The sequence below is a fragment of the Pongo pygmaeus genome, chromosome 9 (assembly GCF_028885625.2).
Source record: "Pongo pygmaeus isolate AG05252 chromosome 9, NHGRI_mPonPyg2-v2.0_pri, whole genome shotgun sequence".
Taxonomy (NCBI): Eukaryota; Metazoa; Chordata; class Mammalia; order Primates; family Hominidae; genus Pongo; species Pongo pygmaeus.
In genome coordinates, this window is record NC_072382.2 from 61,311,301 (window position 1) to 61,338,710 (window position 27,410).

The 27,410-nt window shown below is 36.4% G+C and overlaps 1 protein-coding gene across 3 annotated transcripts in view; it reads right to left on the minus strand.

Moving 5' to 3' along the window:
• Nucleotides 1-27,410, minus strand: part of PDE3B (phosphodiesterase 3B) — a 221,748-nt gene that overhangs the window by 53,366 nt on the left and 140,972 nt on the right. For 2 of the 3 annotated variants that reach the window (XM_054441644.2, XM_054441643.2), the window contains 3 exons: nucleotides 24,376-24,624; nucleotides 21,807-21,943; nucleotides 7,008-7,114 (listed from right to left, as the gene is read on the minus strand). In XM_054441644.2, the coding sequence (XP_054297619.2) occupies nucleotides 7,008-7,114; nucleotides 21,807-21,943; nucleotides 24,376-24,624 (493 nt within the window). The remainder of the gene's footprint in view (nucleotides 1-7,007; nucleotides 7,115-21,806; nucleotides 21,944-24,375; nucleotides 24,625-27,410) is intronic. The other variant, XM_063671133.1, reaches the window with a different exon arrangement.

Below are 27,410 nucleotides of genomic sequence, written 5' to 3' on the forward strand. Positions count from 1 at the left end.
AGAGTCACACACGGCTGAGTCCTATGCCTAAGTAAAAGAGAGAGGCAGACATAAAAGAGCCAGAGAGATGGCAGCATCAGGATTCAGACTGACATTGCTGGCAATGAAGATGGAGTAATGGGGCCATGGGCCAGGAATCCAGGCAGTCAAGCTCTAGGAAGGCCTCTGGAAACTGGAAAACGCAAACAAAATGGATTACCCCCTAAAGCCTCCAGAAGAAACACAGCCCTGCTGACACCTTGCTTTGGGCCCAATGAGATCAATTTTAAACTTCTGACCTCCAGAATTATAAGAATAAATTTGTGCTATTTAAGTCACTAAGCATATGGGAATTTGATACAGTAGTGTCTTAGTCCATTTGGATTGCTATAACAAAATACCATAGACTAGGTATTTTATAAATAAGAGAAATTTATTTCTCACAGTTCTGGAGGCTGGGAAGTGCAAGATCAAGGCACTGGCAGATGTGGTGTTTGATGATGGCCTACTTCCTGGTTCACAGACGGCCATCTTCTCGTGTCCTCACATGGTAGAAGGGATTAGAGAGCTCTTTGAGGTCTCTTTTATAAGGCACTCATCCCATTCATGGAGAGTCCACTCACATGACCTAATCACCTTCCAAAGGCCCCAGCTCCAAATACCATCACACTGAGGATTAGGTTTCAACACATGAATTGGGGTGTAAGTGAAGAGATATGAATATGCAGTTTACAGCAAGCAGCTATAGAAAACTAAGGCATTGGATATAATCTTTCATAACAACATTTTCATTAAATATTGGGAAGAATTTACCAGTAAAGTCATCTGGACCTACAATTTTATTTGTAGGAAGGTTTTTAACTACAGGTTTAATTTCGTTAGAAGATATATGACTCTTCAGATTTTTTATCATTTTTGTATCAGTGTAATCTTTTTGTATCAGTGTCATGTTTTCTTCTTTCTTTTGGTTTACTTTGCTGTTAAACTTATAGCTTCTTAAAATGTAAGCTTAATTGATTTTTAATTTTTCTCTTTTTTTGCTATAAATTTCCCAAGAAAGCACTGCTTTAGTTTCTTCCCACATTTTAGTAAGTCCTACTTTCATTATTATTCAGCTCAAAATATTTTCTAATTTTCATTGTTTTTTCTTCTTTGACCCATAGGTTATTTATAATTTGAGGATTTTCTGCAGATCTATTGATAGATGTTTTTAAATCTAATTCCACTGTGGTGACAGAACATGCTTACGTGTTTTTTAAACAGCCTTTTAAGATATCATTCACATACCATAAAGTTTACTATTTTAAATTGTACAATTCAGTGAATTTTAGAAATCCACAGAGTTGTGCAGCTATCACCACTACCTAATTCTGGAATATTTCCATAAACTCAAAAAGAAACCGTAGATCCATTAGCAGTCATTCCCTATTCCTGTCCCTCCTACCCATAGTCACAGGTGACCACTGTCTTAGTTCATTCAAGCTGCTATAAAAAAATACTTTAGTCTGGGTAATTTGTAAACAATAGAACTTGGCTGCTCACAGTTTTTGGAGGCTGGGAAGTCCAAGACCAAGGTGCCAGCAGACTTGATGTCTGATGAGGACTCAGTTTCTGCCTCACAGATGGTACTTTTTTCACTGTATCCTCACATGGCTGACAGGATAGCTAGCTCCCTCAGGCCTCTTTTATAAGAGCACTAATCTCATTCACAAAGGTTCCAACCTCATGCTTACTCATCTCCAAAAGGCCCCATCTCTTAATACTGTTTCACTGGGGATTAGGTTTCAACATGTGAATTTTGGAGGTACACAAGCATTAAAACCATAGCAACCACTAATATACTTTATCTATAGATCTGTCCATTTTAGACATTTTATATGAGTAGATTTGTACAGTCTGTGGTCTTTTGTGACTGCCTTATTTAACTTAGCATAATGTTTTCAAGGTTCATTCATGGCATATGAATACTACTCCATTTCACTTTTGTGACAAAAAATATTCTACTGTATGGTTAAGCCATGTTTTGTTTAACCATTTATTGATAGACATTTAGGTTGTTTCTAATTTTGGCTATTATGAATAATGCTGCTATACACATTTATGCACAAGTTTTTGTGTGGACCTACGGTTTCACTTCTCTTGGATATATATCAAGAAGTAGAATTTCTGGGTCATATGGTAACTTCATGTTTAAAATTTGAGAAACTGCCAAACTGAATTTCATTGAATAGAAATATCTCTATGCCAGTACCATACTATCCAAATTACTGTAGCCTGGTAGTAAGTTTTAAAATTTGAAAGTGGGAGTCCTCATACTTTTTCTTCTTTTTTATTAAAGAACTGTTTTGGCTATTCTGGGACTCTTGCGTTTCTATACAAATTTTAGCATCAGACTGTCAATTTTGGCAAAGCTGAAATTTTGATAAAGATTGTATCAAATCTAGTGCAATTCAAAGAATATTGCCATCTTAATAATATTAAGTCTTCTGATCCTTAAACATGGAATGTCTTCCAATATATTTAGGTCTTCTTTAATTTCAACAATATTTTATAGTTTTCATTGTAAAAGTCTTGTACTATTTTGCTAAATTTATTTCAAAGATTTTTTTAATGCTAACTGTAAACGGAAATCGTTTTGTAACTTGAGTTTTGGATTCCTTAATGTTAGCATATAGAAATAAAACTGATTTTGTATATCCTGCCACATTGATAAACTTCTTTATTGGTGATAATAGGTTTCAGTGAATTTCTTAGGATTTTATATATACAAGCTCATGCCATCTGCAAATACAGTTTTACTTTTTCCTTTTATTCCTTCTTACCTAATTGCCCTGGCTAGAACCTCTAATCCAATATTGAGTAAAAGTAGCCTTACTTTATAATTATTAAAACAATGTTACAATTTTGTTTTATACTAAGTCTAAAATCCAATCCACTTCAGGGATAATTTCTATTGGTTATGTTTTCCTTGGGTACATGTCAAAAATTTCTTGTATCTTTGCATGTTTCATATATTTTTCTTGAAAATTGTACATTTTACATAAAATACTGTAACAGCTTTGATATCAGATCCCTCCAACACCAAAGGTTTACTATGTTGCTGGTTTTGTGTTTTCTTCTTTCTGATTATTTGTTTAGTGACTTACCTGATCTAATTGTGCAGATTCTGTTTCTCTTGCAATGTGTAGTTACTTAGTTCTCTGTTAGCTTTTTCTCTTAAGTTTTTGATTATATTTTTAAGCATGGTTTCCTAGAAGTCATCCCTGGGGGGATCAGTATAATTTGGACATCAACCAATGAGCAGTCAGAAGATTACTTTTTTTTTTTTTTTGAGACGAAGTCTCGCTTTGTCGTCCAGGCTCAAGTGCAGTGGCACAATCTTGGTTCACCGCAATCTCTGTCTCCCAGGTTCAAACGATTCTCATGCCTCAACCTCCCGAGTAGCTCGGATTACAGGCGCCCACCACCACGTCTGGCTAATTTTTGTATTTTGTATTTTTGAATTTTGTAGAGATGGGGTTTCACCATGTTGGCCAGGCTGGTCTCAAACTCCTGACCTCAGGTGATCCACCCACCTGAGCCTCCCAAAGTGCTGGGATTACAAGTGTGAGTCACAGTGCCCAGCCTAATCTTTGTCTTTTAATTGGAGCATAAAGTCCAATTTTTGTTGAAAACTTGACATTTCAGATAATATACTGACAACTCCAGTCAGATCCCTTCCTCTACCCCAAAGGTGTATATTTAATGTAATAAAGTGTGTTTAATCCACCATGCTGCTATTTATTTTTTGTGTGTTTCTTCTATTTTTGCTTTTCTTTTCTCAGATTCTTTTGAATTATTCAAGCTTTTTTTAATCATGCCATTTTACCTCCTTATAAGCTTTTTAGTTATATCTTGTTCTACTGGTCTTTTAATTGGCCCCCTGGATATTACAATGTTCATCTTTGAATATTAGCTTCTCTTAAATTAGAAATTTTTACTGTTTTTCAAGCATTGCTAGTACCTTACAACAAATTTAATTCCATTTACCCCTTGACTACCCTTTACGCTATTGTTATCATATATTTGACTTTTACATATTTCATAAATGCTAAAAGAAAGTTATTATTGTGTTTATCCATCAATTTTTTTATTATTATTATTATACTTTAAGTTCTAGGGTACATGTGCACAACGTGCAGGTTTGCTACATAGGTATACATGTGCCATGGTGGTTTGCTGCATGCATCAACTCGTCATATACATTAGGTATTTCTCCTAACACTATCCCTCCCCCAGCCCCCCACCCTCAGATTGGTCTCAGTGTGTGATGTTCCCCTCCCTGTGTCCATGTGTTCTCATTGTTCAACTCCCACTTATGAGTGAGAAGATGCGGTGTTTAGTTTTCTGTTCTTGTGATGGTCTGCTGAGAATGATGGTTTCCAGCTTCATCCACGTCCCTGCAAAGGACATGAACTCATCCTTTTTTATGGCTGCATAGTATTCCATGGTGTATATGTGCCACATTTTCTTTATCCAGTCTATTACTGATGGACATTTGGGTTGGCTCCAAGTCTTTGCTATTGTGAACAGTGCCACAATAAACATACGTGTGCATGTGTCTTTATAGTAGCATGATTTTTTTTTTTTTTTTTTTGAGACAGTCTCGCTCTGTCGCCCAGGCTGGAGTGCAGTGGCGCAATCTCGGCTCACTGCAAGCTCTGCCTTCCGGGTTCATGCCATTCTCCTGCCTCAGCCTCCTGAGTAGCTGCAACTACAGGCACCCGCCACCACACCCAGCTAATTTTTTTATTTTTTTATTTTTAGTAGAGACGGGGTTTCACCGTGGTCTCCATCTCCTGACCTCGTGATCCGCCTGCCTTGGCCTCCCAAAGTGCTGGGATTACAGGCGTGCACCACCGCGCCCAGCCGCATGATTTACAATCCTTTGGGTATATACCCAGTAATGGGATTGCTGGGTCAAATGGTATTTCTTGTTCTAGATCTTGAGGAATCGCCACACTGTCTTCCACAATGGTTGAACTAATTTGCAGTCCCACCAACAGTGTAAAAGCCTTCCTATTTCTCCACATCCTCTCCAGCATCTGTTGTTTCCTGACTTTTTAGTGATCGCCATTCTAACTGGCGTGAGATGTTATCTCATTGTGGTTTTGATTTGCATTTCTCTGATGATCAGTGATAATGAGCATTTTTTCATATGTCTGTTGGCTGCATAAATGTCTTCTTTTGAGAAGTGTCTATTCATATCCTTTGCCCACTTTTTGACCCATCAACATTTTTTAATCCTCACCCATCTATTTAGCCTTACCAGTGCTTTTGGTTTGTTCTTACAGTTCCATGCTTCAATCTGGATAATTTTCCTCCTGCCTAAGAAACTTCCTTTACTGAATCTTAGTAGCACAGGTCTGCCACCTACAAATTCTTTCAGCTTTTGTTTGTTTGAAAAAAATGTACATTTTTCTACTTCTCATCTGATTTACTAAAAGATTTTTTCCAGATTTACTGAGGTATAACTGACAAAAACTGCATGTATTCAAGGTGTACAACATAATGACTTGATTTACATTTTTACTGTGAAATGGTTATGACAATCAAATTAATTAACATACCCATCACCACAGTTACTGTTGCAGGGGAGTGAGGATACTAAAAAAAATTTTTATTCCAAGTTAATTTTTCAAGAATATTTCTTCATTGGATAGAGAATTCTATGTTCTCAAGTTTTATTCTTTCCACACTTTTTCAAATATGCCATTCCATTGTCTTTGGAGTTCACAGTTGCTGTTAACAAGTCACTGTCAGTATTAGTATTGTTGCTCCTTCAAAAATAAAAACAACCTTGCTTGGTTGCTTTTGAAACTTTTTTCTTTATAATTTGGAAGCTTGATTCATACATCTAGCTGTGATTTTCTTGTATTTATCCTGCTTGGGGCTCACTGCACTTTATGAATTTGTTGTTTGCTTTCTTTTATTAGTTTTGTGAAATTATTCTGTCCTTTCGTTTCTCTCCTTTCCTTCTGGAACTTCAGTCACACATATTTTAGAACTTCTGTGTCCCATATGTCTCTTAAACTTTGTTCTGTTATTCATGTATTTTTCCTTCTCTGTGCTTCAGTTTGGGTATTTTCTGTTTCTCTGTCTTCAAGTTCACTACTTTTGTATTCTGTTGTATCCAATCCATTCTTAAACCATTGAATAAGCTTTTAATTTAATCAAGTGCATTTCTCAGTTCTAGACAGTCCATTTCTTTTCTATGTGTTCTAGTTCTCTATTCGAAGTATCCATTCATTTTGGCCATTATTCTTTCTATTTCCTTTTAAACATCACTGTTATTTTAAAGATTGTAAAATACAGCATCAATATCATATGTAGATCTTTTTCTAGTGCCTACTTTTTTTGATTATCAACAATATTTTCCGATCTCTTCACATGCTTTATAGGTTACTGTGTATAAAAGAATTTTGTAATTGTATATCCCAATCACAAAATTGTACCTATGTAATATCAGCCATAATGTACTTTAAAAGCAGAATATCAGTATTGCTTTGCTATTCCTGTGTTGTATTTATTAAAATATCTTGCATCCAAGAGTTTTTAATCATTCTATAATCTTTTAATTAAAAAAAATTCCTATGATAATGTTTTTCCAGGATGAAGTCATGGTTTTTTCTATTCTAATACTAAAATTTTTTTCTCCATAATTATCATTCTACGAAAAAAAAAATACTCTTTCTTGAAGATTTTCCCTTGTCCTGGGTCTGCAACCATTCAGGTTAAATAGTTATATATTTTATCTCTGAATCCCTACTGCTTAGCAAAGTACCTGGTACAGAGTAGATGTTCTAAAACTGTTTACAGAAAGAATTAGCAAACGGTCAATTAATAGCCAACCCAAACTGCTAAGTCATGTTAACTTATAACACATGAAATTGTATTCAAAATTAGTTATAAAAGTGTGATGAAAAGTGTTTACACTACCATATACTTTGAGAACCCCCATATTTGAGTCATAAAGAATGATTTCTTACCAGCTCTTCTGAGACCTACATGGTGAGTCAGTGATACAGAAGATGACCTTTGCTTCGGGATAGTCAGTAGATTTGAATTAAAAGGCCCATTCAGATAGCATCCTTGACTAAAAGGGAAAAATAACAGGTTAAAATTTTTAAAAACCAGGAAAAGTTTCATATTTTTTCCTCATGGTTCTCAATTTAATTAGCAAATATATTCTCATAAATTCAGAGTTTGGGCCTCTAGTGCCTAAGGCCTAAAGCAGGAGTCAGCAAACTTTTTCTGTAAAGAACCAGATGGTAAATACTTTTGGCTATATGTTCTCTATTGCAGCTACTCAACTCTGCCGATGTAGCATAAAAGCATCCATAAACTAAAATAAACAAATGGGTATTTTGTTTCAATAAAATTTTACTTACAAAAAAACAGGTTATAGACCAGATTAGGTCCATAGGCTGTAGACTGACGATCCCTGGGCTAAAGTAGGTTATCACAATTACTTTGAAGGTTTCTTAAAATATAGGCTGCTGGTCTCATCCCCAAGGTTTCTGATTCACTAAGTCTTGGGTGGGGCCAGATAATCCACACTTCTAACAAGTTCTTATATGATGGAGTTTCTGATCCAGTGACCTCACTGAGAACTACTGGACTAAAGTATAGTTTTTCATTTTTTTCTGTTCCCTATCCTCACAGGTATTGACAACTTTTATTAGTATAGGCAAAAAACAAGCAGTAAGCAAATAATACCACCCAATGAACTCATCTCCCTGTCAATGCTCAGTCATTCTTCACATTTTCATTGTGTGAAAATAAGTAATTCAAAACAAACTTTTGGAACTTTTATTCTGAGCCTTAAAGGAATGTGATTTTGGGACCTCAGTCACTAACAGGCAGCTGTAACCTAGGCAGACATAACCTTGATTTCCCTGATTACAGATTAGCCTTTCTTTTCCCCCTAACTTACATTGCTTTGCTAAATGCTGCAAATAACTAAAGGATGTCAGAGAAGACTCCTTCCCTCTTTACTGTTGATCTTCATTATAGATTAACTTCCCTTTTTCTTCTCTTACACAAAGACACATTTTCTAAGAAGGAATGTTAAATATATTCTTTTAAATTGGAAAAAGAAATCAAACAAGCTGTAACTAATCAAATTGCTGTAACTCAGAAGCCAACTTTGTGTGGAAAATGTTATTCTGCTAAATATCTTTGTTTTCTGCCTATACAAATATGATCTTAACTTTTCAACTTTGAAGCGCTGACCCTATTTCCTTGGAGTCTGTGTTTCCTGGATGGGCATCCACAGCTCTGTGTTTGAATAAACTCTTTTAAGCTGGATTCTTATCCTTTTGATTATTTCATACTGGCAATTTCCTACATGTGGAGTGGCAAAGACTGGAAAAGAAGAGTAACAGTACCACCCAGGGCAACATTCAAATAGAAAAATCTGTGTGTTCCCAGGCAAGATGGTTGAATAGAAAGAGCTCCAGTCTGCAGCTCTCAGCAAGATTGACGCAGAAGGTGGGTGATTTCTGCATTTCCAACTGAGGTACCCGGTTCATCTCACTGGGACTGGTTGAACAGTGGATGCAGCTCAAAGACAGCGAGCCAAAGCAGGGTGGGGCATCACCTCACTTGGGAAGGGCAAGAGGTTGGGGAATTTTCTCCCCTATCCAAGGGAAGCTGTGAGGGACTGTGCCGTGAGGAACAGTGCATTCCAGCCCAGATACTATGCTTTTTCCACAGTCTTCGCAATCCACAGACCAAGAGATTGCCTCTGGTGCCTACCCCACCAGGGCCCTGGGTTTCAAGCAAAAAACTGGGCGGCCATTTAGGCAGACACCAAACTATCTGCAAGAGTTTTTTTGTTGTTGTTATATTGTTTTTTCCATACCACAGGGGCGCCTGGAACGCCAGCAAGACAGAACCCTATACTCCCCCGGAAAGGGGGCTAAAGCCAGGGAGCCAAGTGGTCTGGCTCTGCAGATCTCACCCCCACAGAGCCCAGTAAACTAAGATCCACTGGCTTGAAATTCTCACTGCCAGCACAGCAGCTGTCTGAGATCCACCTGGGATGCTCAAGCTTGGTGGGAGGAGGGGCATCTGCCATTGCTGAGGCTTGAGTAGGCATTTTACCCTCACAGTGTAAACAAAGCAGCCCAAAAGTTTGAACTGGGTGGACCACACTGCAGCTCAGCAAGGCCACTGAGGCCAGACTGCCAGATTTCTCCTCTCTGGGCAGGGCATCTCTGAAAAAAAGGCAGCAGCCCCAGTCAGGGACTTATAGATAAAACTCCAGTCTCCCTGGGATAGAGCACCTGGGGGAAGGGATGGCTACAGGTGCAGCTTCAGCAGACTTAACCATCCCTGCCTAATGGCTCTGAAGAGAGTAGTGGACCTCCCCAGCACAGTGTTCAAACTCTGCTAAGGGTCAGACTGCCTCCTCAAGTGGGTCCCTGATCCCCATGTATCCTGACTGGAAGACACCTCCCAGTAGGGGCCGACAGACACCCCATACAGAAGAGCTCTGGTTGGCATCTGGCAGGTGTCCCTCTGGGACAAAGCTTCCAGAAGAAAGAACAGGCAGTAATGATTGCTGCTCTGCAGCCTCTCCTGGTGACACCCAGGTAAACAGGGTCTGGAGTGGACCTCCAGCAAACTGCAGCAGACCGGAAGCAAAGGGGCCTGACTGTTAGAAGGAAAACTAACAACAGAAAGGAATAGCATGTCCACTCAAAGACCCCATCCGAAGGTCACGAACATCAAAGACCAAAGGTAGATAAATCCACAAAGATGGGGAGAAACCAGCACAAAAAGGCTGAAAATTCCAAAAAACACAACACCTCTTCTCCAAATAATCACAACTCCTCACCAGCAGGGGAATAAAACTGGACAGAGAATGAGTTTGATGAACTGACAGAAGTAGGCTTCAGAAGGTGGGTAATAACAAACTAATCCGAGCTAAAGGAGCATGTTCTAACCCAATGCAAGGAAGCTAAGAACCTTGAAAAAAGGTCAGACGAATTGCTAACTAGAATAATCAGTATAGAGAAGAAAATAAATGACCTGATGGAGCTGAAACACACATCATGAGAACTTCGTGAGGCATACACAAGTATCAATAGCCTAACTGATCAAGCGGAAGAAAGGATATCAGAGATTGAAGATCAACTTGATGAAATAAAGCAAGATTAGAGAAAAAAGAATAAAAAGGAATGAACAAAGCCTCCAAGAAATATGGGACTATGTGAAAATACCAAATCTGTGTTTGATTGGTGTACCTGAAAGTGAAAGGGGGAATGGAGCCAAGTTGGAAAACACTCTTCAGGATATTATCCAAGAGAACGTCCCCAACCTAACAAGACAGGCCAACATTCAAATTCAGGAAATACAGAGAATACCACAATGATACTCCTTGAGAAGAGCAACCCCAAGCCACATAATTGTCAGATTCACTGAAGTTGAAATGAAGGAAAAAATGTTAAGGGCAGCCAGAGAGAAAGCTCAGGTTACTCACAAAGGGAAGCTCATCAGACTAACAGCGGATCTCTCTCGGCAGTAACCCTACAAGACAGAATAGAATGAGGGCCAATATTCTTTTCTGAGATGGAGTCTCTCTCTGTCACCCAGGCTGGAATGCAGTGGTGCAATCTCAGCTCACTGCCACCTCCGCCTCCCAGGTTCAAGCAATTCTCCTGCCTCAGCCTCCTGAGTAGTTGCGATTACAGGTGCGCACCACCACGCCCAGCTAACTTTTGTATGTTTATTAGAGACGGGGTTTCACCATGTTGGTCAGGCTGGACTTGAACTCCTGACCTCGTGATCCTCCAAAAGAAAAGAATTTTCAACCCAGAATTTCATATCCAGCCAAACTAAGCTTCATAAGTGAAGGAGAAATAAAATCCTTTACAGACAAGCAAATGCTGAGAGATTCTGTCACCACCAGGCCTGCCTTACAAGAGCTCCTGAAGGAAGCACTAAACATGGAAAGGAACAACCAGTACCAGCCACTGCAAAAACATACCAAATTGTAAAGACCATTGACACTACTAAGAAACTGCATCAACTAAAGGGCAAAACAACCAGCTAGCATCATAATGACAGCATCAAATTCACACATATTAACCTTAAATGTAAATGGGCTAAATGCCTCAATTAAAATACACAGACTGACAAACTGGATAAAGAGTCAAGACCCATCAGTGTGCTGTATTCAGGAGACCCATCTCACCTGTAAAGACACATCAGGCTCAAAATAAAGCAATGGAGGAATATTTACCAAGCAAATGGAAAGCAAAAAAAAAAAAAGGCAGGAGTTGCAATCCTAATCTCTGATAAAACAGACTTTAAACCAACAAAGATTAAAAGAGACAAACAAAGGCATTACATAATGGTACACGGATAAATGCAAAAGAGCTAACCATCCTAAATATATATGTACCCAATATAAGAGCACCCAGATTCATAAAGCAAGTTCTTAGAGACCTACAAAGAGACTTAGACTCCCACACAATAATAGTGGGAGACTTTAACACCCCACTGTCAATATTAGACAGATCAACAAGACAGAAAATAAACAAGGATATTCAGGACTTGAACTCAGCTCTGGACCAAGTGGACCTAATAGACATCTACAGAACTCTCCACCCCAAATTAACAGAATATACATTCTTCTCAGCACCTCACTGCACTTATTCTAAGATTGACCACATAATTGGAAGTAAAACACTCCTCAGCAAAGGCAAAAGAACAGAAATCATAACAGTCTCTCAGACCACAGTGCAATCAAATTAGAACTCAGGATTAGGAAACTCACTCAAAACCGCACGACTACATGGAAACTGAACAACCTGCTCCTAAATGACTACTGGGTAAATAACGAAATGAAGGCAGAAATAAAGATGTTCTATGAAACCAATGAGAACAAAGACAAAACATACCAGAATCTCTGGGACACATTTAAAGCAGTGCGTAAAAGGAAATTTATAGGACTAAATGCTCATAAGAGAAAGCAGGAAAGATCTAAAATGGACACCCTAACATCACAATTAAAAGAACTTGAGAAGCAAGAGCAAACACATTCAAAAGCTAGCAGAAGGCAAGAAATAACTAAGATCAGAACAGAACTGAAGGAGATAGAGACACGAAAAACCCTTCAAAAAATCAATGAATTCAGGAGCTGTTTTTTTCAAAAGATCAACAAAATATATTGAGCACTAGCCAGGCTAATAAGGAAGAATAAGAAAAGAATCAAATAGACACAATAAAAAATGATATAGAGGATATCACCACTGATCCCACAGAAATACAAACTACCATCAGAGAATACTATAAACATCTCTACACAAATAAACTAAAAAATCTAGAAGAAATGGATAAATTCCTGGACACACACACCCTCCCAAGTCTAAACCAGGAAGAAGTCGAATCCCTGAATCGACCAATAACAAGTTCTGAAATGGAGGCAGTAATTAATAGCCTACTAACCAAAAAAAGTCCAGGACCAGACAGATTCACAGCTGAATTCTACCACAGGTACAAAGAGGAGCTAGTACCATTCGTTCTGAAACTATTCCACTCAGTAGAAAAAGAGGAAATCTTCCCTAACTCATTTTATGAGGCCGACATCATCCTGATACCAAAACCTTGAAGAGACACAACAAAAAAAGAAAATTTCAGGCCAATAATCCTGGTGAACATCGATATGAAAATCCTCAATAAAATACTGGCAAACAATCCAGCAGCACATCAAAAAGCTTACCCACCATGATCAAGTAGGCTTCATCCCTGCGATGCAAGGCTGGTTCAACATACGCAAATCAATAAACGTAATCCATCACATAAACAAAACCAATGACAAAAACCGCATGATTATCTCAATAGATGCACAAAAGGCCTTTGACAAAATTCATCACCCCTTCGTGCTAAAAACTCTCAATGAACTAGGTATCAACGGAATGTATCTCAAAATAATAAGAGCTATTTATGACAAACCAATAAGCAATATCATACTGAATGGGCAAAAACTGGAAGCATTCCTTCTGAAAATTAGCACAAGACAAGGATGCCCTCTCTCATCACTCCTATTCATCATGGTATTGGAAGTTCTGGTCAGGGCAGTCGGGCAAGAGAAAGAAATAAGCGGTATTCAATTAGGAAGAGAGGAAGTCAAATTGTCTCTGTTTGCAGATGACATGATTCAATATTTATAAAACCCTATTGTCTCAGCCCCAAATCTCCTTAAGCTGATAAGCAACTTCAGAAAAGTCTCAGGATACAAAATCAATATGCAAAAATCACAAGCATTCCTATACAACAAAAACAGACAAACAAGAGAGCCAAATCATGAGTGAACTCCCATTCACACTTGTTATAAAGAGAATAAAATACCTAGGAATCCAACTTACAAGGGTTGTGAAGGACCTCTTCAAGGAGAACTACAAACTACTGCTCAAGGAAATAAGAGAGGACACAAACAAATGAAAAAACATTCCATGCTCATGGATAGGAAGAATCAATATCACAAAAATGGCCATACTGCCCAAAGTAATATATAGATTCAGTGCTATCCCCATCAAGCTACCATTGACTTTCTTCACAGAATTAGAAAAAACTACTTTAAATTTCATACGGAACCAAAAAAGATCCCTCATAGCCAAGACAATCCTAAGCCAAAAGAACAAAGCTGGAGGCATCACACTACCTGACTTCAAACTATACTGCAAGGCTACAGTAACCAAAACACCCTGTTTGCCTGGGTGTCACCAGGAGAGGCTGCAGAACAGCAATCATTACTGCCTGTTCTTTCCTCTGGTACTAGTACCAAACCGATATATAGACCAATGGAATAGAACAGAGGCCTCAGAAATAACACCACACATCTACAACCATCTGATCTTTGACAAACCTGACATGACAAGCAATGGGGAAAGGATTCTCTATTTAATAAATGGTGTTGGGAAAACTGGCTAGCCATATGCAGAAAACTGAAACTGGACCCCTTTCTTACACCTTATACAAAAATTAACTGAAGATGGATTAAAGACTTAAACATAAGACCTAAAACCACAAAAATCTTAGAAGAAAACCTAGGCAATACCATTCAGGACATAGGCATGGGCAAAGACTTCATGTCTAAAACACCAAAAGCAATGGCAACAAAAGCCAACATTGACCAATGCGATCTAATTAAAGAGCTTCTGCACAGCAAAAGAAACTACCATCCATCAGAGTGAACAGGCAACCTACAGAATAGGAGAAAATTTTTGCACTCTATCCATCTGACAAAGGGCTAATATCCAGAATCTACAAAGAACTTAAACAAATTTACAAGAAAAATACAACCCCATCTAAAAGTGGGCAAAGGATATGAACAGACACTTCTCAAAAGAAGACATTTATGCAGCCAACAAACATATGAAAAAATGCTCATTATCACTGGTCCTTACAGAAATGCAAATCAAAACCACAATGAAATGCCATCTCATGCCAGTTAGAATGGCGATCATTAAAAAGTCAGGAAACAACAGATGCTGCAGAGGATGTGGAGAAATAAGAATACTTTTACACTGTTGGTGGGAGTGTAAATTAGTTCAACCATTGTGGAAGACAGTGTGGCGATTCTTCAAGGATCTAGAACAAGAAACACCATTTGACCCAGCAATCCCATTACTGGGTATACACCCAAAGGATTATGAAGCATTCTAGTATAAAAACACATGCACATGTATATTTATTGCGGCACTATTCACAATAGCAATGACTTGGAACCAAACGAAGTGTCCATCAATGATAGACTGGATAAAGAAAATGTGGCACATACACACCATGGAATACTATGCAGCCATAAAAAAGGAAGAGTTCATGTCCTTTGCAGGGACATGGATGAAGCTGGAAACCATCATTCTCAGCAAACTATCATAAGAACAGAAAACCAAACACCACATGTTCTCACTCATAAGTGGGAGTTGAACAATGAGAACACATGGACACAGGGAGGGGAACATCACACACCGGGGCCTGTTGGGTGTGGGGGACTAGAGGAGGGATAGCATTAGGAGAAATATCTAATGTAGGTGACGGGCTGATGGGTGCAGTGAAGCACCATGGTACATGTATAGCTATGTAACAAAACTGCACATTCGGCACATGTACCCCAGAACTTAAAGTATAATGATAATAATAATAATAAGATAATGAATTGAGCTTTCAAACACTTAGACATGCAAACAAAATTAAATTTCATAAACATATTCTTCTTGCCCATATCATTCGCAGCATACAAACACACTCTAAAAGCTTCTAGTTTAAAATAAAAAAGAAAGAAAACAAAAAAAAGGGAGAAAAATCTGTGTATTCTACCAAAGTCCACTCCCTGATTCTATGATTAATAGTCAAGACAAACAGAGATTTCTCCTTTCAGAATGGCACCACACACTGCTCCACTGTCTTCTACCTTGATCCAGGGTCTTTCAATAATTTCAGTATATCATACATTCATTTAGCTATTTCGAATTAAGAGTTACAGGTCAAATGATAGGTTCTCAGATTAGTTCCCGAATCTTCCCATCATGTCCTGGCCCAGCACCAGATAAATACACACCTCAATGAAATTACATAAATCAATACGAAGAAAGCAGAAGACAAGCAGACGAGTAGTTCCATGACTACTAATAGTTGGTAGGAAGTCAGACTTGGTGTGATATTGTGAAATGCATATTTGGTTTTAGTCCAGTCCCTGTTTCCTAGCATACAACTCCTAAACTCCTGAGGATCTCCAAAGTGTCTTTTTGTATGCTAATGAGTTGACTGACAGCTGGCAGCTCCTAGGTAGCTTCAGGAGGGAGGCTAGTCACTTGAAAGACCAAGACAGGATTAGAGGATGGGGGTTTTCAGCCCCACTCCCCAACCTCCAGAGAGAGGAGAGGGACTAAAGCTTAAATTGCTCACCAATGGCCAATGATTTACTCAATTGTGCCTATAAAATGAAGCTCCTATAAAAATCCAGAAAGGACTGGGTCTGAGGAGCTTGTGAACAGCCAAACACATGGGGGCTTCCAGGAAAGTGAACAAGAACATGTCCACAAGCAAGGAGGGTGGTATACTCCAACTCCACAGGGGCAGAAGCTCCTGTACTCAGGCCCCTTCCAGACCTGTCCTTTGTATCTCCTCATCTGGCTGTTGATTTGTATCCTTTAAAATATTCTTTGTAATAAACCAGTAAACATGCTTCCCTGAGTTCTGTGAGCTGCTCTAGCAAATTACTTGAACCCAGGGAGGGGGCTGTGGGAACCCTGATTTACAGCAGGTTGATCAGAAGCACAGGCAAAATAACCTGAGGCTTGCTATTGGCATCAGAAGTGGAGATCAGTCTTGGGGGACTGAATCCTTTACCAGTATGATCTGACGCTATCTCCAGGTAGATGGTGTCAGAAATAATGGAATTAGGCTGGGCATGGTGTCTTATGCCTGTAATCCCAGCACTTTGGGAGGACGAGGCAGGCAGATCACCTGAGGTCAGGAGTTTGAGACCAGCCTGGCCAACATGGTGAAACCCCGTCTCTACTAAAAATACAAAAATTAGCTGGGCGTGGTGGCATGTGCCTGTAGTCCCAACTACTCAGGAGGTTGAGGAAGAATTGCTTGAACCCAGGAGGCAGAGATTGCAGTGGGCAGAGATCGTGCCACTGCACTCCAGCCTGGGCAACAAAGTGAGACTCTGTCTCAAAAAAAAAAAAGAAAAGAAAAAGAAATAATTGAATTATAGGACACCTAGCTTATGTCTACTACAGAATTGCTTGCTTGCTTGCTTGCTTGCTCGCTTGCTTGCTGGTGGGGAGAAATCCCCACACATCTGGTATCAGAAATATGCTGTCAGAGTATGGTGGAAGAAATTGAGTTTGTTTTTCTTTTTCTACTCATTTGGGAATGAGTTGTCAAAAGCAAATGAACAAGAGACGTCAAAAGTTACGGTCCCTGAGCTAAGCTATATTTTAAGAGCTGACTTCTAGACAGTCAATACAAATTACCTTAACAAGGTCTGTACCAACTCAGTTTCAATGCAGTTGTATAAACTTGATAACTGTAGATGTCTAAATTTACAGAGTTATTCTCTTAAGAAGCTGAGTAGGATGACACAATTAGCCCTCTTGAATTGCTGGGGTTCAAATAGGGTCAAGTTTGCTAATATAACCTTGGTATAAGTCTCTGATAAATTATAAGGCACAGAATTTAGGATACATACTATTGCCAGGCAACAAGTTATTAGATTTGATTACACAGCAGCGGTGACGATAAATGGTGACTCATGGGTTTAAAAGCAAGTCTCTTTAGTGTAGGAGGTAACTATAGTTGATAGCCCACAGGGTAACTGAACACAACTTGCCTATTTTTTTCCCCAGGGAAAACCTGTTCAAAAGGAGTGAGTGACCTGTGAGCCCTGAATATATGCTGTTTGACCTCAGAGAAGGCTGGGTCCCATCACTCAGTTCAAAAATAGCAGTTCAGTCTTCTTTTAACTCTAAGTATAGGTTGAGCATCCCAAATCCAAAATGCTCCAAAATTCAAAATTTCTTGAGTATAAACATGACTCTGCAAATGGAAAATTCCACACTTGACCACATGAGATGGGTCACAGTTAAAATACAGTCAAAACTTTGTTTCATGCATAAAATTATTTAAAATATTATATAAAATTACCTTCAGGCTATGTGTATATGAAATATAAATGAATATTGGGCTGTATCCCCAAGATACAACATTATGCATAGGCAAATATTCCAAAACCTGAAATCTGAAACACTTCTGGTCCCAAGACTTTCAGATAAGGGATATTCAACCTGTACCAAAACTAGAACTCAGAGATGGGTAATTTAATCATCAGCAAATCCAGAAAACAACCTTTCCTGGAACTTTCTGACCAGAGAAATCTCATCCCAGATCTGAAACTTAAGCAGAAGGCAAGATTAACGGTCATAATCTCATATGGATACCATACCTCTGCAGGACACTTGTTAAGCAGCCATTTGTCTTCAAAGATTCATTTTAATGCAATCTCAAACTCTTTATAGATATTAAATTAAACAGGCTTTAGAGGAGTAGTAATGGCTGACACAAAGTAGAATGTGAAAAGTGCCGTAAGAGAACGTGTTATGGAAATTCAGAGGAAGAAAAGAGTACTTCTTGGAGAAGGGAGAAGGACCTCCAGGTGTTATCCTTATAAGGTGATTTATGAGCCCAACTAAGGATATACAGAACTGAAGTTGAGATCTATTCCAGTTAAATTGCTTTTTAAATTAAAAGGGTGCACAGATGGACAGAGAGAAGATCAAATAGTTCAGCTTGACTAGAATTTCAGAAGAGCAGAGGAAAGTGATGTTGGAAATATATTTTGGTGTTGTAAAGGAATGGCCTCCTTAATTAGTAAAATCTCAAGTCCTCTAACAGATGAACAATAATAAACTCAACAATAAGAACAGGGTCGCTGTTCAATGGGGGACTAACTCTTCTTCCCTGTGGTTTTCTTTCTTCTGATTATTTTTATCATATCTCCCAGGGTTATAATACTTAACTTTTTTCTCTAGGCAAAGCATGAATAAAAGCAAAATTAAATCCTATATTATTCTTTACACAAATAGGGTATTACTTTTTATCCAAATACCTTATATATATTTCATTGTTTGTATTTTAATTATTTTGAAACATAATTTAGCTTAATTTTCAAATGGTGTTAAACTAAGAACAAAATTATCAGAAAACATCAAGGAAAAGTCTTAAACAAGTTACATGCCTATTGTTTTTACCTAGAAAGCTTTCCATATCATTTTTCTATTCTCATTATTTGAAAGACTGCTCATCTGTGTTAGTTCATTTACTTTTTCCAAGTAAGGGCTGCAGCTCTGTCATGAGGTAATAACTGGGTTTCACATTCTACACTAGGAATTTGGGCGTTATTCTATAGGACTGGTAAAGAGTCCAAAAATGCAATGACTAGAAAAACTATATACAGTCAGCTCTCTGTATGTGAGGTTTCTACATCCACAGATTTAACCAACCCCAAATCAAAAATATTCAAGGAAAAAAAACACAGTAATAAAAAAATACAAATAAAAAATAGAGTATAACAACTCTTTACACAGCATTTACATTGCCTTAGGTATTATAAATAATCTGGAGGTGATTTAAAGTATATGAAAGGATGTGTAGAGAGTATATGTAAATACTACACCATTTTATATAGAGGACTCAAGCATCCATGGATTTTTGTACCCATGGGAAGGGGAGGGGCCTGGAACCAATCCCCCAGGGATAACCAGGGACAACTGCAATCACAGTTTTATTTAAGGAAGATTTCTAGTGTAAGGTGGAAGATTAATAAAGTCAAGAAGGATACTGGAAACTGGAATTAAGAGGCTAATTCAATAGCCCAAGTAAGTAGTAATGAAAGCATAAAATAGTATAGGCACAGTGATAAAGGAGAAGAAGGAATAGAGAATAAAAGATAATGCAGACAGATATCTGACAACTGTTATCTGTAGAATAAGGTAACAGGATGCAAAGATAACACCAAGTCTCTAAGTAAATCAATTTTGTAAGCAACCACTCCACCAGAGGATAGCAGCATTGTGCCGGGAAATAAGGGCAGAACAATAGTAACAGACGAAAAAGCAGCTGGAATGATGAGAAACCTGGTATCAGGCATAGGCTCAGGAAATGAGAGGTTCAACACTGGAATCATGTTGAAATCAGTCAGGCAAACTGTGATCAGAATCCAAAGCTCAAGACTCAAAATCAAGGATATGAGATCTCGATTCTGGAGTACTAATATTATAGTACTGAATCAAGATGATTTCAGAGTCATAAGTCTATTAGTTTTGTGCTACTAAAGTCTAAAGATTCCTGAACAAAACATCACTATGCATTAAAGATCTAGAGCTGCACTAATATGGATGTCACATATATCTACAAAACAGTCACATATGGGTCTTTATATCTGAATGAAATTAATAAGAATTAAATCACATTTAAAATTCAGTTCCTTAGTCATGCTAGACACATTTCCAATGATTAACAGTCACACGTAGCTAGGGAATACCATATTAGTGCAGATATAAACTATTTCCATCATTGCAAAAATTTCTATTAGACAGCACTGATCCAGAGACTTGAATCTGAAAAGGAAAAGTGGTTGTAAATGTTTCATATATTCCCATCATAACCCACCTATGTGCAAAGTACACATAGACATTTATTACCAAGAGGCTCCAGCTTCTGCAAACTAGAAAAGATACATCTAGCCTGGTCTCTTTAATATAGACGTACATAATACCACCAATTAATTTATTCTCCAAATTTCTAAATATTTTATGAGGCATAAATTTTGTTTTAATGAGAGTTAAGTCACTATATAGAATCTACCTACATTTAGCTTTATATAATAAACACTTTTCAGAGTTAAAGATTAGTTTTCTCTGGACTATGTTTCTATTTTAATCAATTATCTGAGGCAGCAGGATAAAAATGGCCTTAACTCAATGTGTCAAATGTTTCTTTAACTGCAAATGCATTGCTGTTACATCAGTATGAAAGGTTAAAATATAAAACATTTTTATCATTCCTTTTAAAACCCAACTATATTCTCAAGATAATGCTACCAATAGTTAAGAAATACTGTCACATTTTCTGTTCCTAACATCATTCACTTCCCTCTATACTGCTTCCTTTACAAAAAAAAAAAAAAGACTACGATGTTCAGGCCATGGCAAATTTTGGACCAATGATCATTTTCCTGTACAGTACTCTTCATACTTCAATCCATTCCTGTTTTAGATATCACTTCACTCAATTTTTCTTTTACAAAAAAGGAGTTCACCTGCTTGAATATATTATACAAGATTCAAATTAATAAACCAACTAAGAATCTAGAAAATTATAATCATCTGATTATCTGTTAACATAAATTTTAACAAATAGCTATGATCCAATCCTGCCACCTACTGTTTCAAATGTGAAACTATACAGCTCAAAAGTATAAAACATGCTCAGTAATACCAGAAAGTGGTTAACACAGAATTTGTGCCAATTCCAATACTAACATAATTAGAAAGCTGGGTAAAGAAAAACTTATGACAAACTCACACAAGGATCAGTATCCTTCCTGGCTTTCAAAAGACAAAGTACTGTATTATTAAATCCTTTGTTATCAGGGTAAATGTATATATTTACATTCGGGATATTTCAGCTCCCGCATTTTCCCAGCCTCATTTATTTAATTACTGATGCCTTTCATTTATAAGATTTGCATGGTTCAGTTCCAAGTAAATCCTCAACAGAATATAGAATATATTAGTTGTCTCAATCTCCAGCAGGAACAGGATTTGAAAGTCTGGTTACCTTAAACCTAACAACTGTGATGAGCCTTGGAAACGTGCTCCTCTTTTCAGAAGTCAGTAATTCTGCAGACCTACCTTTGGATACTATTCATTGGATTGGTGGCTAACCCTGTAATGGCCACTTCTATCGATTTAAAAACTTCCCCAGCACCCAGTCCTGAGTTGATCCTAATTTCCCTAAACTATCTCATGTTCTCAGGGATCCAGAACATTTTGTACCCAGCCTATCAAAGTTTCAGGACAAGACACATTAGCTTCTTTTTAATAATCAGTTTCTCTATTTTACCATATTATTACTACACGTTGTCCTATACCTAAAATACTTCAACCATTCCTTTCTGCTTCCAGAACTATTTGAAACATTATTGACAGAAACAAAGTAGATGCATTTGATTCAAGTTTCTTAAAAGGCTCTGCAGATTTTACCTTGAAATGCCAAATTCTTGGTGAGGCCTTTTGCCATTATTACGATCCCACCTTGAAGACTGTTCAACAGGTAGCAATCCTGAAGTTCCTGAGCTCCTCCTCAGCTGTGGAGTTGGCAAGCTATTCCTATTTAGTCCCTGTTGAATAATTTAACAATGGTTTAAAATGTCACGCTTTAATATGCTATATATGTAATATTAGTGATGGCACATGAAAGTATCAATACAAAGTGTATTTTTAACACGTACAGAGAAAAAAGAAACATTTTATTCTGAAAATCTGTCAATTTACTCCAAATTTCACACTCTATTTTGTTATTCTATTCCTCTTCCTCCTACTAAAAAATATGTCTGAACTCTATAATTTAAGCTAGATTCTTTTCTTTTGTACATTTTACTACTTGTTTCATAAGAAATAATCGGCAATTTAAAAAGTGGATATGAAAGGTTTACCCTGAAAATCAACTTCAGAAGACAATCTTAGGATCAGGGATGATCAGCCCTGTATTCTAAATTTTTTATATTTTCAGTACAGTGCTATAGAATTTACTTAGCTGTTAATCAGGAGAAACTGCAGAATTCTGAGTTTGAATAAATGACTGAGTTAAATACAGAACACCTTTAGCATTAATATTTTGCCCTAATTTTAAAAAATATTCTCAACTAACCCAAATGTTCAATTAACAATATTCCATTTTTCACCATTATAAATAAGTGTTTTACTAAGATTTACATAATAGTTTCTGCTTCTTATGAATTTCCTCTATCAGCAGACACTGCAGCAATCTCAGAGATAAGTATCTGTCTTATATTTCAGTTTTCCCAAGGACACTGATTTTGTAAAGGTTAATAGTTAATTAGACCTGCAGTGAAAAAGTCCTTTATGTTAATATCCTTGTTGACTGTCATTTAGGTTCATATGATCTTTCTTCGTTCTTAATGTGTATAAGATAGTTATATTAAGTTATCTGTTCCTTTTCCCTTTTGCCTATTGTTTTTTCAATAAATGCCTTTGCCCTTTTCTGAAGTAACAACAGGCTTTTTATATGCTTTTCCAAAAGGAGAGACAAATTCGATATAGAGTTCTAATAAGGAGTTTAAAGAACACAAAGAAAAGGAATAAGGGTTACTTCCTGGTTCTTATATGACTTACTCTATCAGTAGATTCCAGAACCCAAAATAACCTTGATTAACTACAATGCTCAGGAAATGAAGGCATTTAGGCATCCTGTTTAATTAATATTATGTTTAAAATGTTCCTAAAATGTACCAGTACACTTTTCTACACACTAAATACTGATATCAATATGATTTCTGATTAAAAATTTTAAGAATTACTGTTTTTAAAAATTACTATCCTGAGTATCAAATATCAACAGAAAATGCAAAGGAAGAGTAACATATAGAGTGAAAACTAACTCAAGAATACATTAGAGTTATTTTATTTATGGTTTATTGCTATGCCCTCTGAATGCTTGTGATTAACCTCTTTCTTATAAGATAGAGTGCTAAAAAGGAAGTCATATAACTAAGTACTAATTAATTGGGTTTTGACTAATGTAGGTGCTACTGCATAAACTTTACAAAAATAAAAGTATCACATAAAAATGATCCAGATTGTGATCAATACTTCTGAAATCCTTTTCCTCTAATTGGGTTTGCTTAACTTTTCAACATTTCTAAACCCTAATGCTGACAACTGATAAAATTAACTGATGATCAAAATCCCTACAAAAACTATATTTACCTATTTCTAAGTTCTATAAGCATTATTACAATTGACAAAATTAACTGAAATAAATTTCGTCTTCTCTTGGTTAGTTTCCTTATCTGGAATAAAGTGGTTGAGTAAAATAATTTCTAAAAAGTTTCTAGTTTTAAAGTTTTATGATTTTAGCTATTGGCAAAGATACTGATAATAGTCAAATAAAACAAGTAAAAGCACTCTGAACAAGGATAATGCATACCCATTTAGAACAGTATTTATTATTTTCTAAAGAAAATCCTATTTTGAAATATTTATATTTTAAAGAGAAATTAATCCTCTATTCTAATGATACAAAAATCAATGCCTACTGGGCTACAGTAATCTTCAGTAGGTTACTGAAAGGGGGGGAAAACGGGGCTCAAAAAACTTAAAAATCATTTTAAAATAATGCTATGTAATTCATAAAATGAATATGATAATGACCATTTCTTCTTGGCTCAACAAGAACAATTCCTAGATTCTAAAGAATAAAATAGAGCAATAACATGATCTGACTACTAGTTTGTTGTACAAGCCTGGAACAAAATTTGCTTGCTGTTCTCTACTTCTTAACAAGACTAATAATACATAGTTGTTACCATTCAAATTATAAGTGCTAATCACAGCAATGTATTTAAAATAAAAACTGAATACTCAACTATAATTATTTGAGCTTATAATTGCCTCTAACATCCCAAGCAGCTCAATATTATGTCTGGTCCTTGAAACTAAAATTGTATTTTATATAGAATTTAAAGGAGCAGTTAATTTGAAAATATCATTAAATTTGATAAATAGGGTTGGATGACTACTGTATTTCGACCTTGTTAAGTTTTCTATCCCCTTTCTCAGCTGGGTCCTCTATTTCAGAGCAGGGGTAAAATCCAGGAAATGGTGTGAGAGGATTAATCTTTGGCCTACAGGAACCTGAGAAAGCACCCATTAAGCTACTGATACTCTGTAGAGAGGAAATGACTTGTGGTGGAAGGCTTGGATCAATCAGAAGATCTGACACCATATTGCGAGCCTCATTTAGCACTGAAAGATCAACTCCATTTCCACCTCCAGAATTCTAGAAAGAAAAAAAGTGAAATTTTCATTCATTTGTACATGGCATAAATGATATAACAAATGGTATAATTCTAACTTAAAATTTATATATATATATGTATCAAATAACCGTGAACTTTAATTTTTTTCTTTTTCGCTAGCTGATTATCACATTATATTTAATGGTATTAACTACTAACACTGAATTACCTTATGACTAGTATAAAACTAAATCTGTATTTACTTTAAATTCTATAATTTGAACATTTCATTAATTCGTTGATTATTTCCTTTCCTTTATAACAAAATTTCTTTTAAACATACAAAGCATTTATTTCATTTACCCTACTCACTTAAGAGGCAGTCTAACACAGTGACAAGGTTTTGTAGCAAACATACCTGAATTTGAAATCTAAACTTTAATCTTACCTGTGTGACCTTGAGTAATTTACTTAACCTCTGAATATTTTAGTTTCTTCAAAGTAAAATCAGGATAGTAATGTCTACCTTATTATGGGCTAATATGAGAAATCTGATAATATATGTAAAGCAAATAAAGCAGTGTATAATGTATGATTTAAAGCACAAAAAAGTATTACTATTAATATTATGGAAAATGATGAGATAAAAATATAGAAAAATATGTTATAGTTCAAAAGAGGTAGCGATAACTTAAAGATGAATAATTAACAAAAACCTCACAGACAAGGTAGCATCAGGCAAGGCCTTAAAAAATTGGTAGAAAAAAATTTTTTAATTTAGAAGAAATATGTCACTGATGTAAACATGAGATGATTTTTACTCTTTGAAAAAACATACATATGATGTTCAACTTGATTACCCATAGAAATAAATGGACTAACAATCAGAACAGTAAATTAAATGTTACTTTTGTTTTTTGTTGTTGTTGTTGTACCTTGAACTTACATTTGGGTATGTTTGCAATTAATAATTATTCAAATTAATGAGTTCACAACAAAACTGTTTATTAAAGTATCCTCAATACATTTTGGAACTGAAAAATATTATGAACATTACACCAAGCTAGCTAAATAATGTCTGCTCTTTGTGGAATTTTTTTTTCTTATGAAGTGTTAATATGTATTAGTTTTTACTTTAAAACATTTCCTGATACCAGGGCATATCCCAACTATTTCTAGCCTTTCTCCCCTGCAAATACCACTAAAATAAACACCTGTCTATATATGTTACTGTGAACAATTAAGCATATTTTTTATACACAGCTTCCCATAATCTGAATTGCTGAATGCAAATTAACATGTTAAAATAATGTCATTCCTCTAAAACTGCCTTAGAATATGTTGATCAAATCTACACTTCTAATTGTATATAACAGCACCTATTTTTCCATATCCTATTACAATTAGCAACTATGAATTTAATTAATCCCTACCTGATAGGCAAAAAAACCTCTAATTGCTGTTTCAACCTGAATTCTCTGATTATTCTGATTCTAAATGTTCCTTATAATATTTACATATTGAAATGGAACACACAAAAAAACAATTTTTGTTTGCAAGTAAACTTTCCTCAATACTGTTTAAAAACTGTTGAAATTAGGAAAGAACAAATCACAAATTTACTGAGAGTACAGTGTGACTTTCACTTTAACAATACAAGGTAATTAGAATCTACTCATAAATATCTCCCATGACAACACGAATACCTCATGTAAAAAAAATCATTTTCATAGACAAATCTTTTTTCATGGTCAATTTTTCCTTTTCTTCATATTGTATCCTTTTAAGGTAAATACTTATGTCAGGCCATAAGTTTGCTGTTTTATTATTTGTTTTCTGTTTGTTTCTTCTGTTCCTTGTTCCTGTTTTTTCTTGCTTTTCTGGGGTTACTAGAATATTTTTATGATTCCATCTTGATTAATTTATAGAGTTTCTGAGTGTATTACTATATAAAGTTTTCTTAGCAGTTGCCCTTGGCAATACAATGTACATATGTGACTTATCACAGTCTACTGTTATCAACATTTTACCACTTTGAGTGAAGTGTGAAAACCTTACTACTAGTTAGGTCTCTACCTTGCCTACTTTTAAGTATAATTGTCTTGTCTTGAGTATCAGATGATGTTATAATTTTTGTTGCAATCATCAAATATGATTCATGAAACTCACAAGAAGGATAGTCTATTGCATTCTCCCACTATTTCTTCTTGTTTCATTGTTCTTTCTTCCTTCCCGTTACTTCAAGAGTCCTTCTTTTATAATTTCCTTTCTGTTTAAAGCAGGGGTTCCCTAACCTTTTTGGCATCAGGGACAGGTTTCGTGGAAGACAATTTTTCCACAGGCTGGGTGCGGGTGCGAGGAGATGGTTTCAGGATGAAACTGTTCACCACACATCATCAGGCCTTAGATTCTCATAAGGAGCGTACAACCCCAAATCCCTTGCATGTGTAGTTCACCATAGGATTTGTGCTCCTAAAAGAATCTAATGTGGTGGCTGATCTGACAAGAGGCAGAGCTCAGGTGGTAATGCTCATCTGCCCACTGCTCATCTCCGTCTATGTGGCCCAGTTCCTAACAGGCCACAGACCGGTACTGGTTGGTGACACCTGGTTTAAATAAGTTCCTTTTGTCTTTCTTGCAAGGTAAGTCTCTTGCTGACAGATTCCTTTGTTTTCCTTCATTTCACAATGTTTTCCCCTTCATTCTTTTTTTTTATTATTATTATACTTTGTATTCTAGGGTACATGTGCACAATGTGCAGGTTAGTTACATATGTATACATGTGCCATGTTGGTGTGCTGCACCCATCAACTCCTCATTTACACCA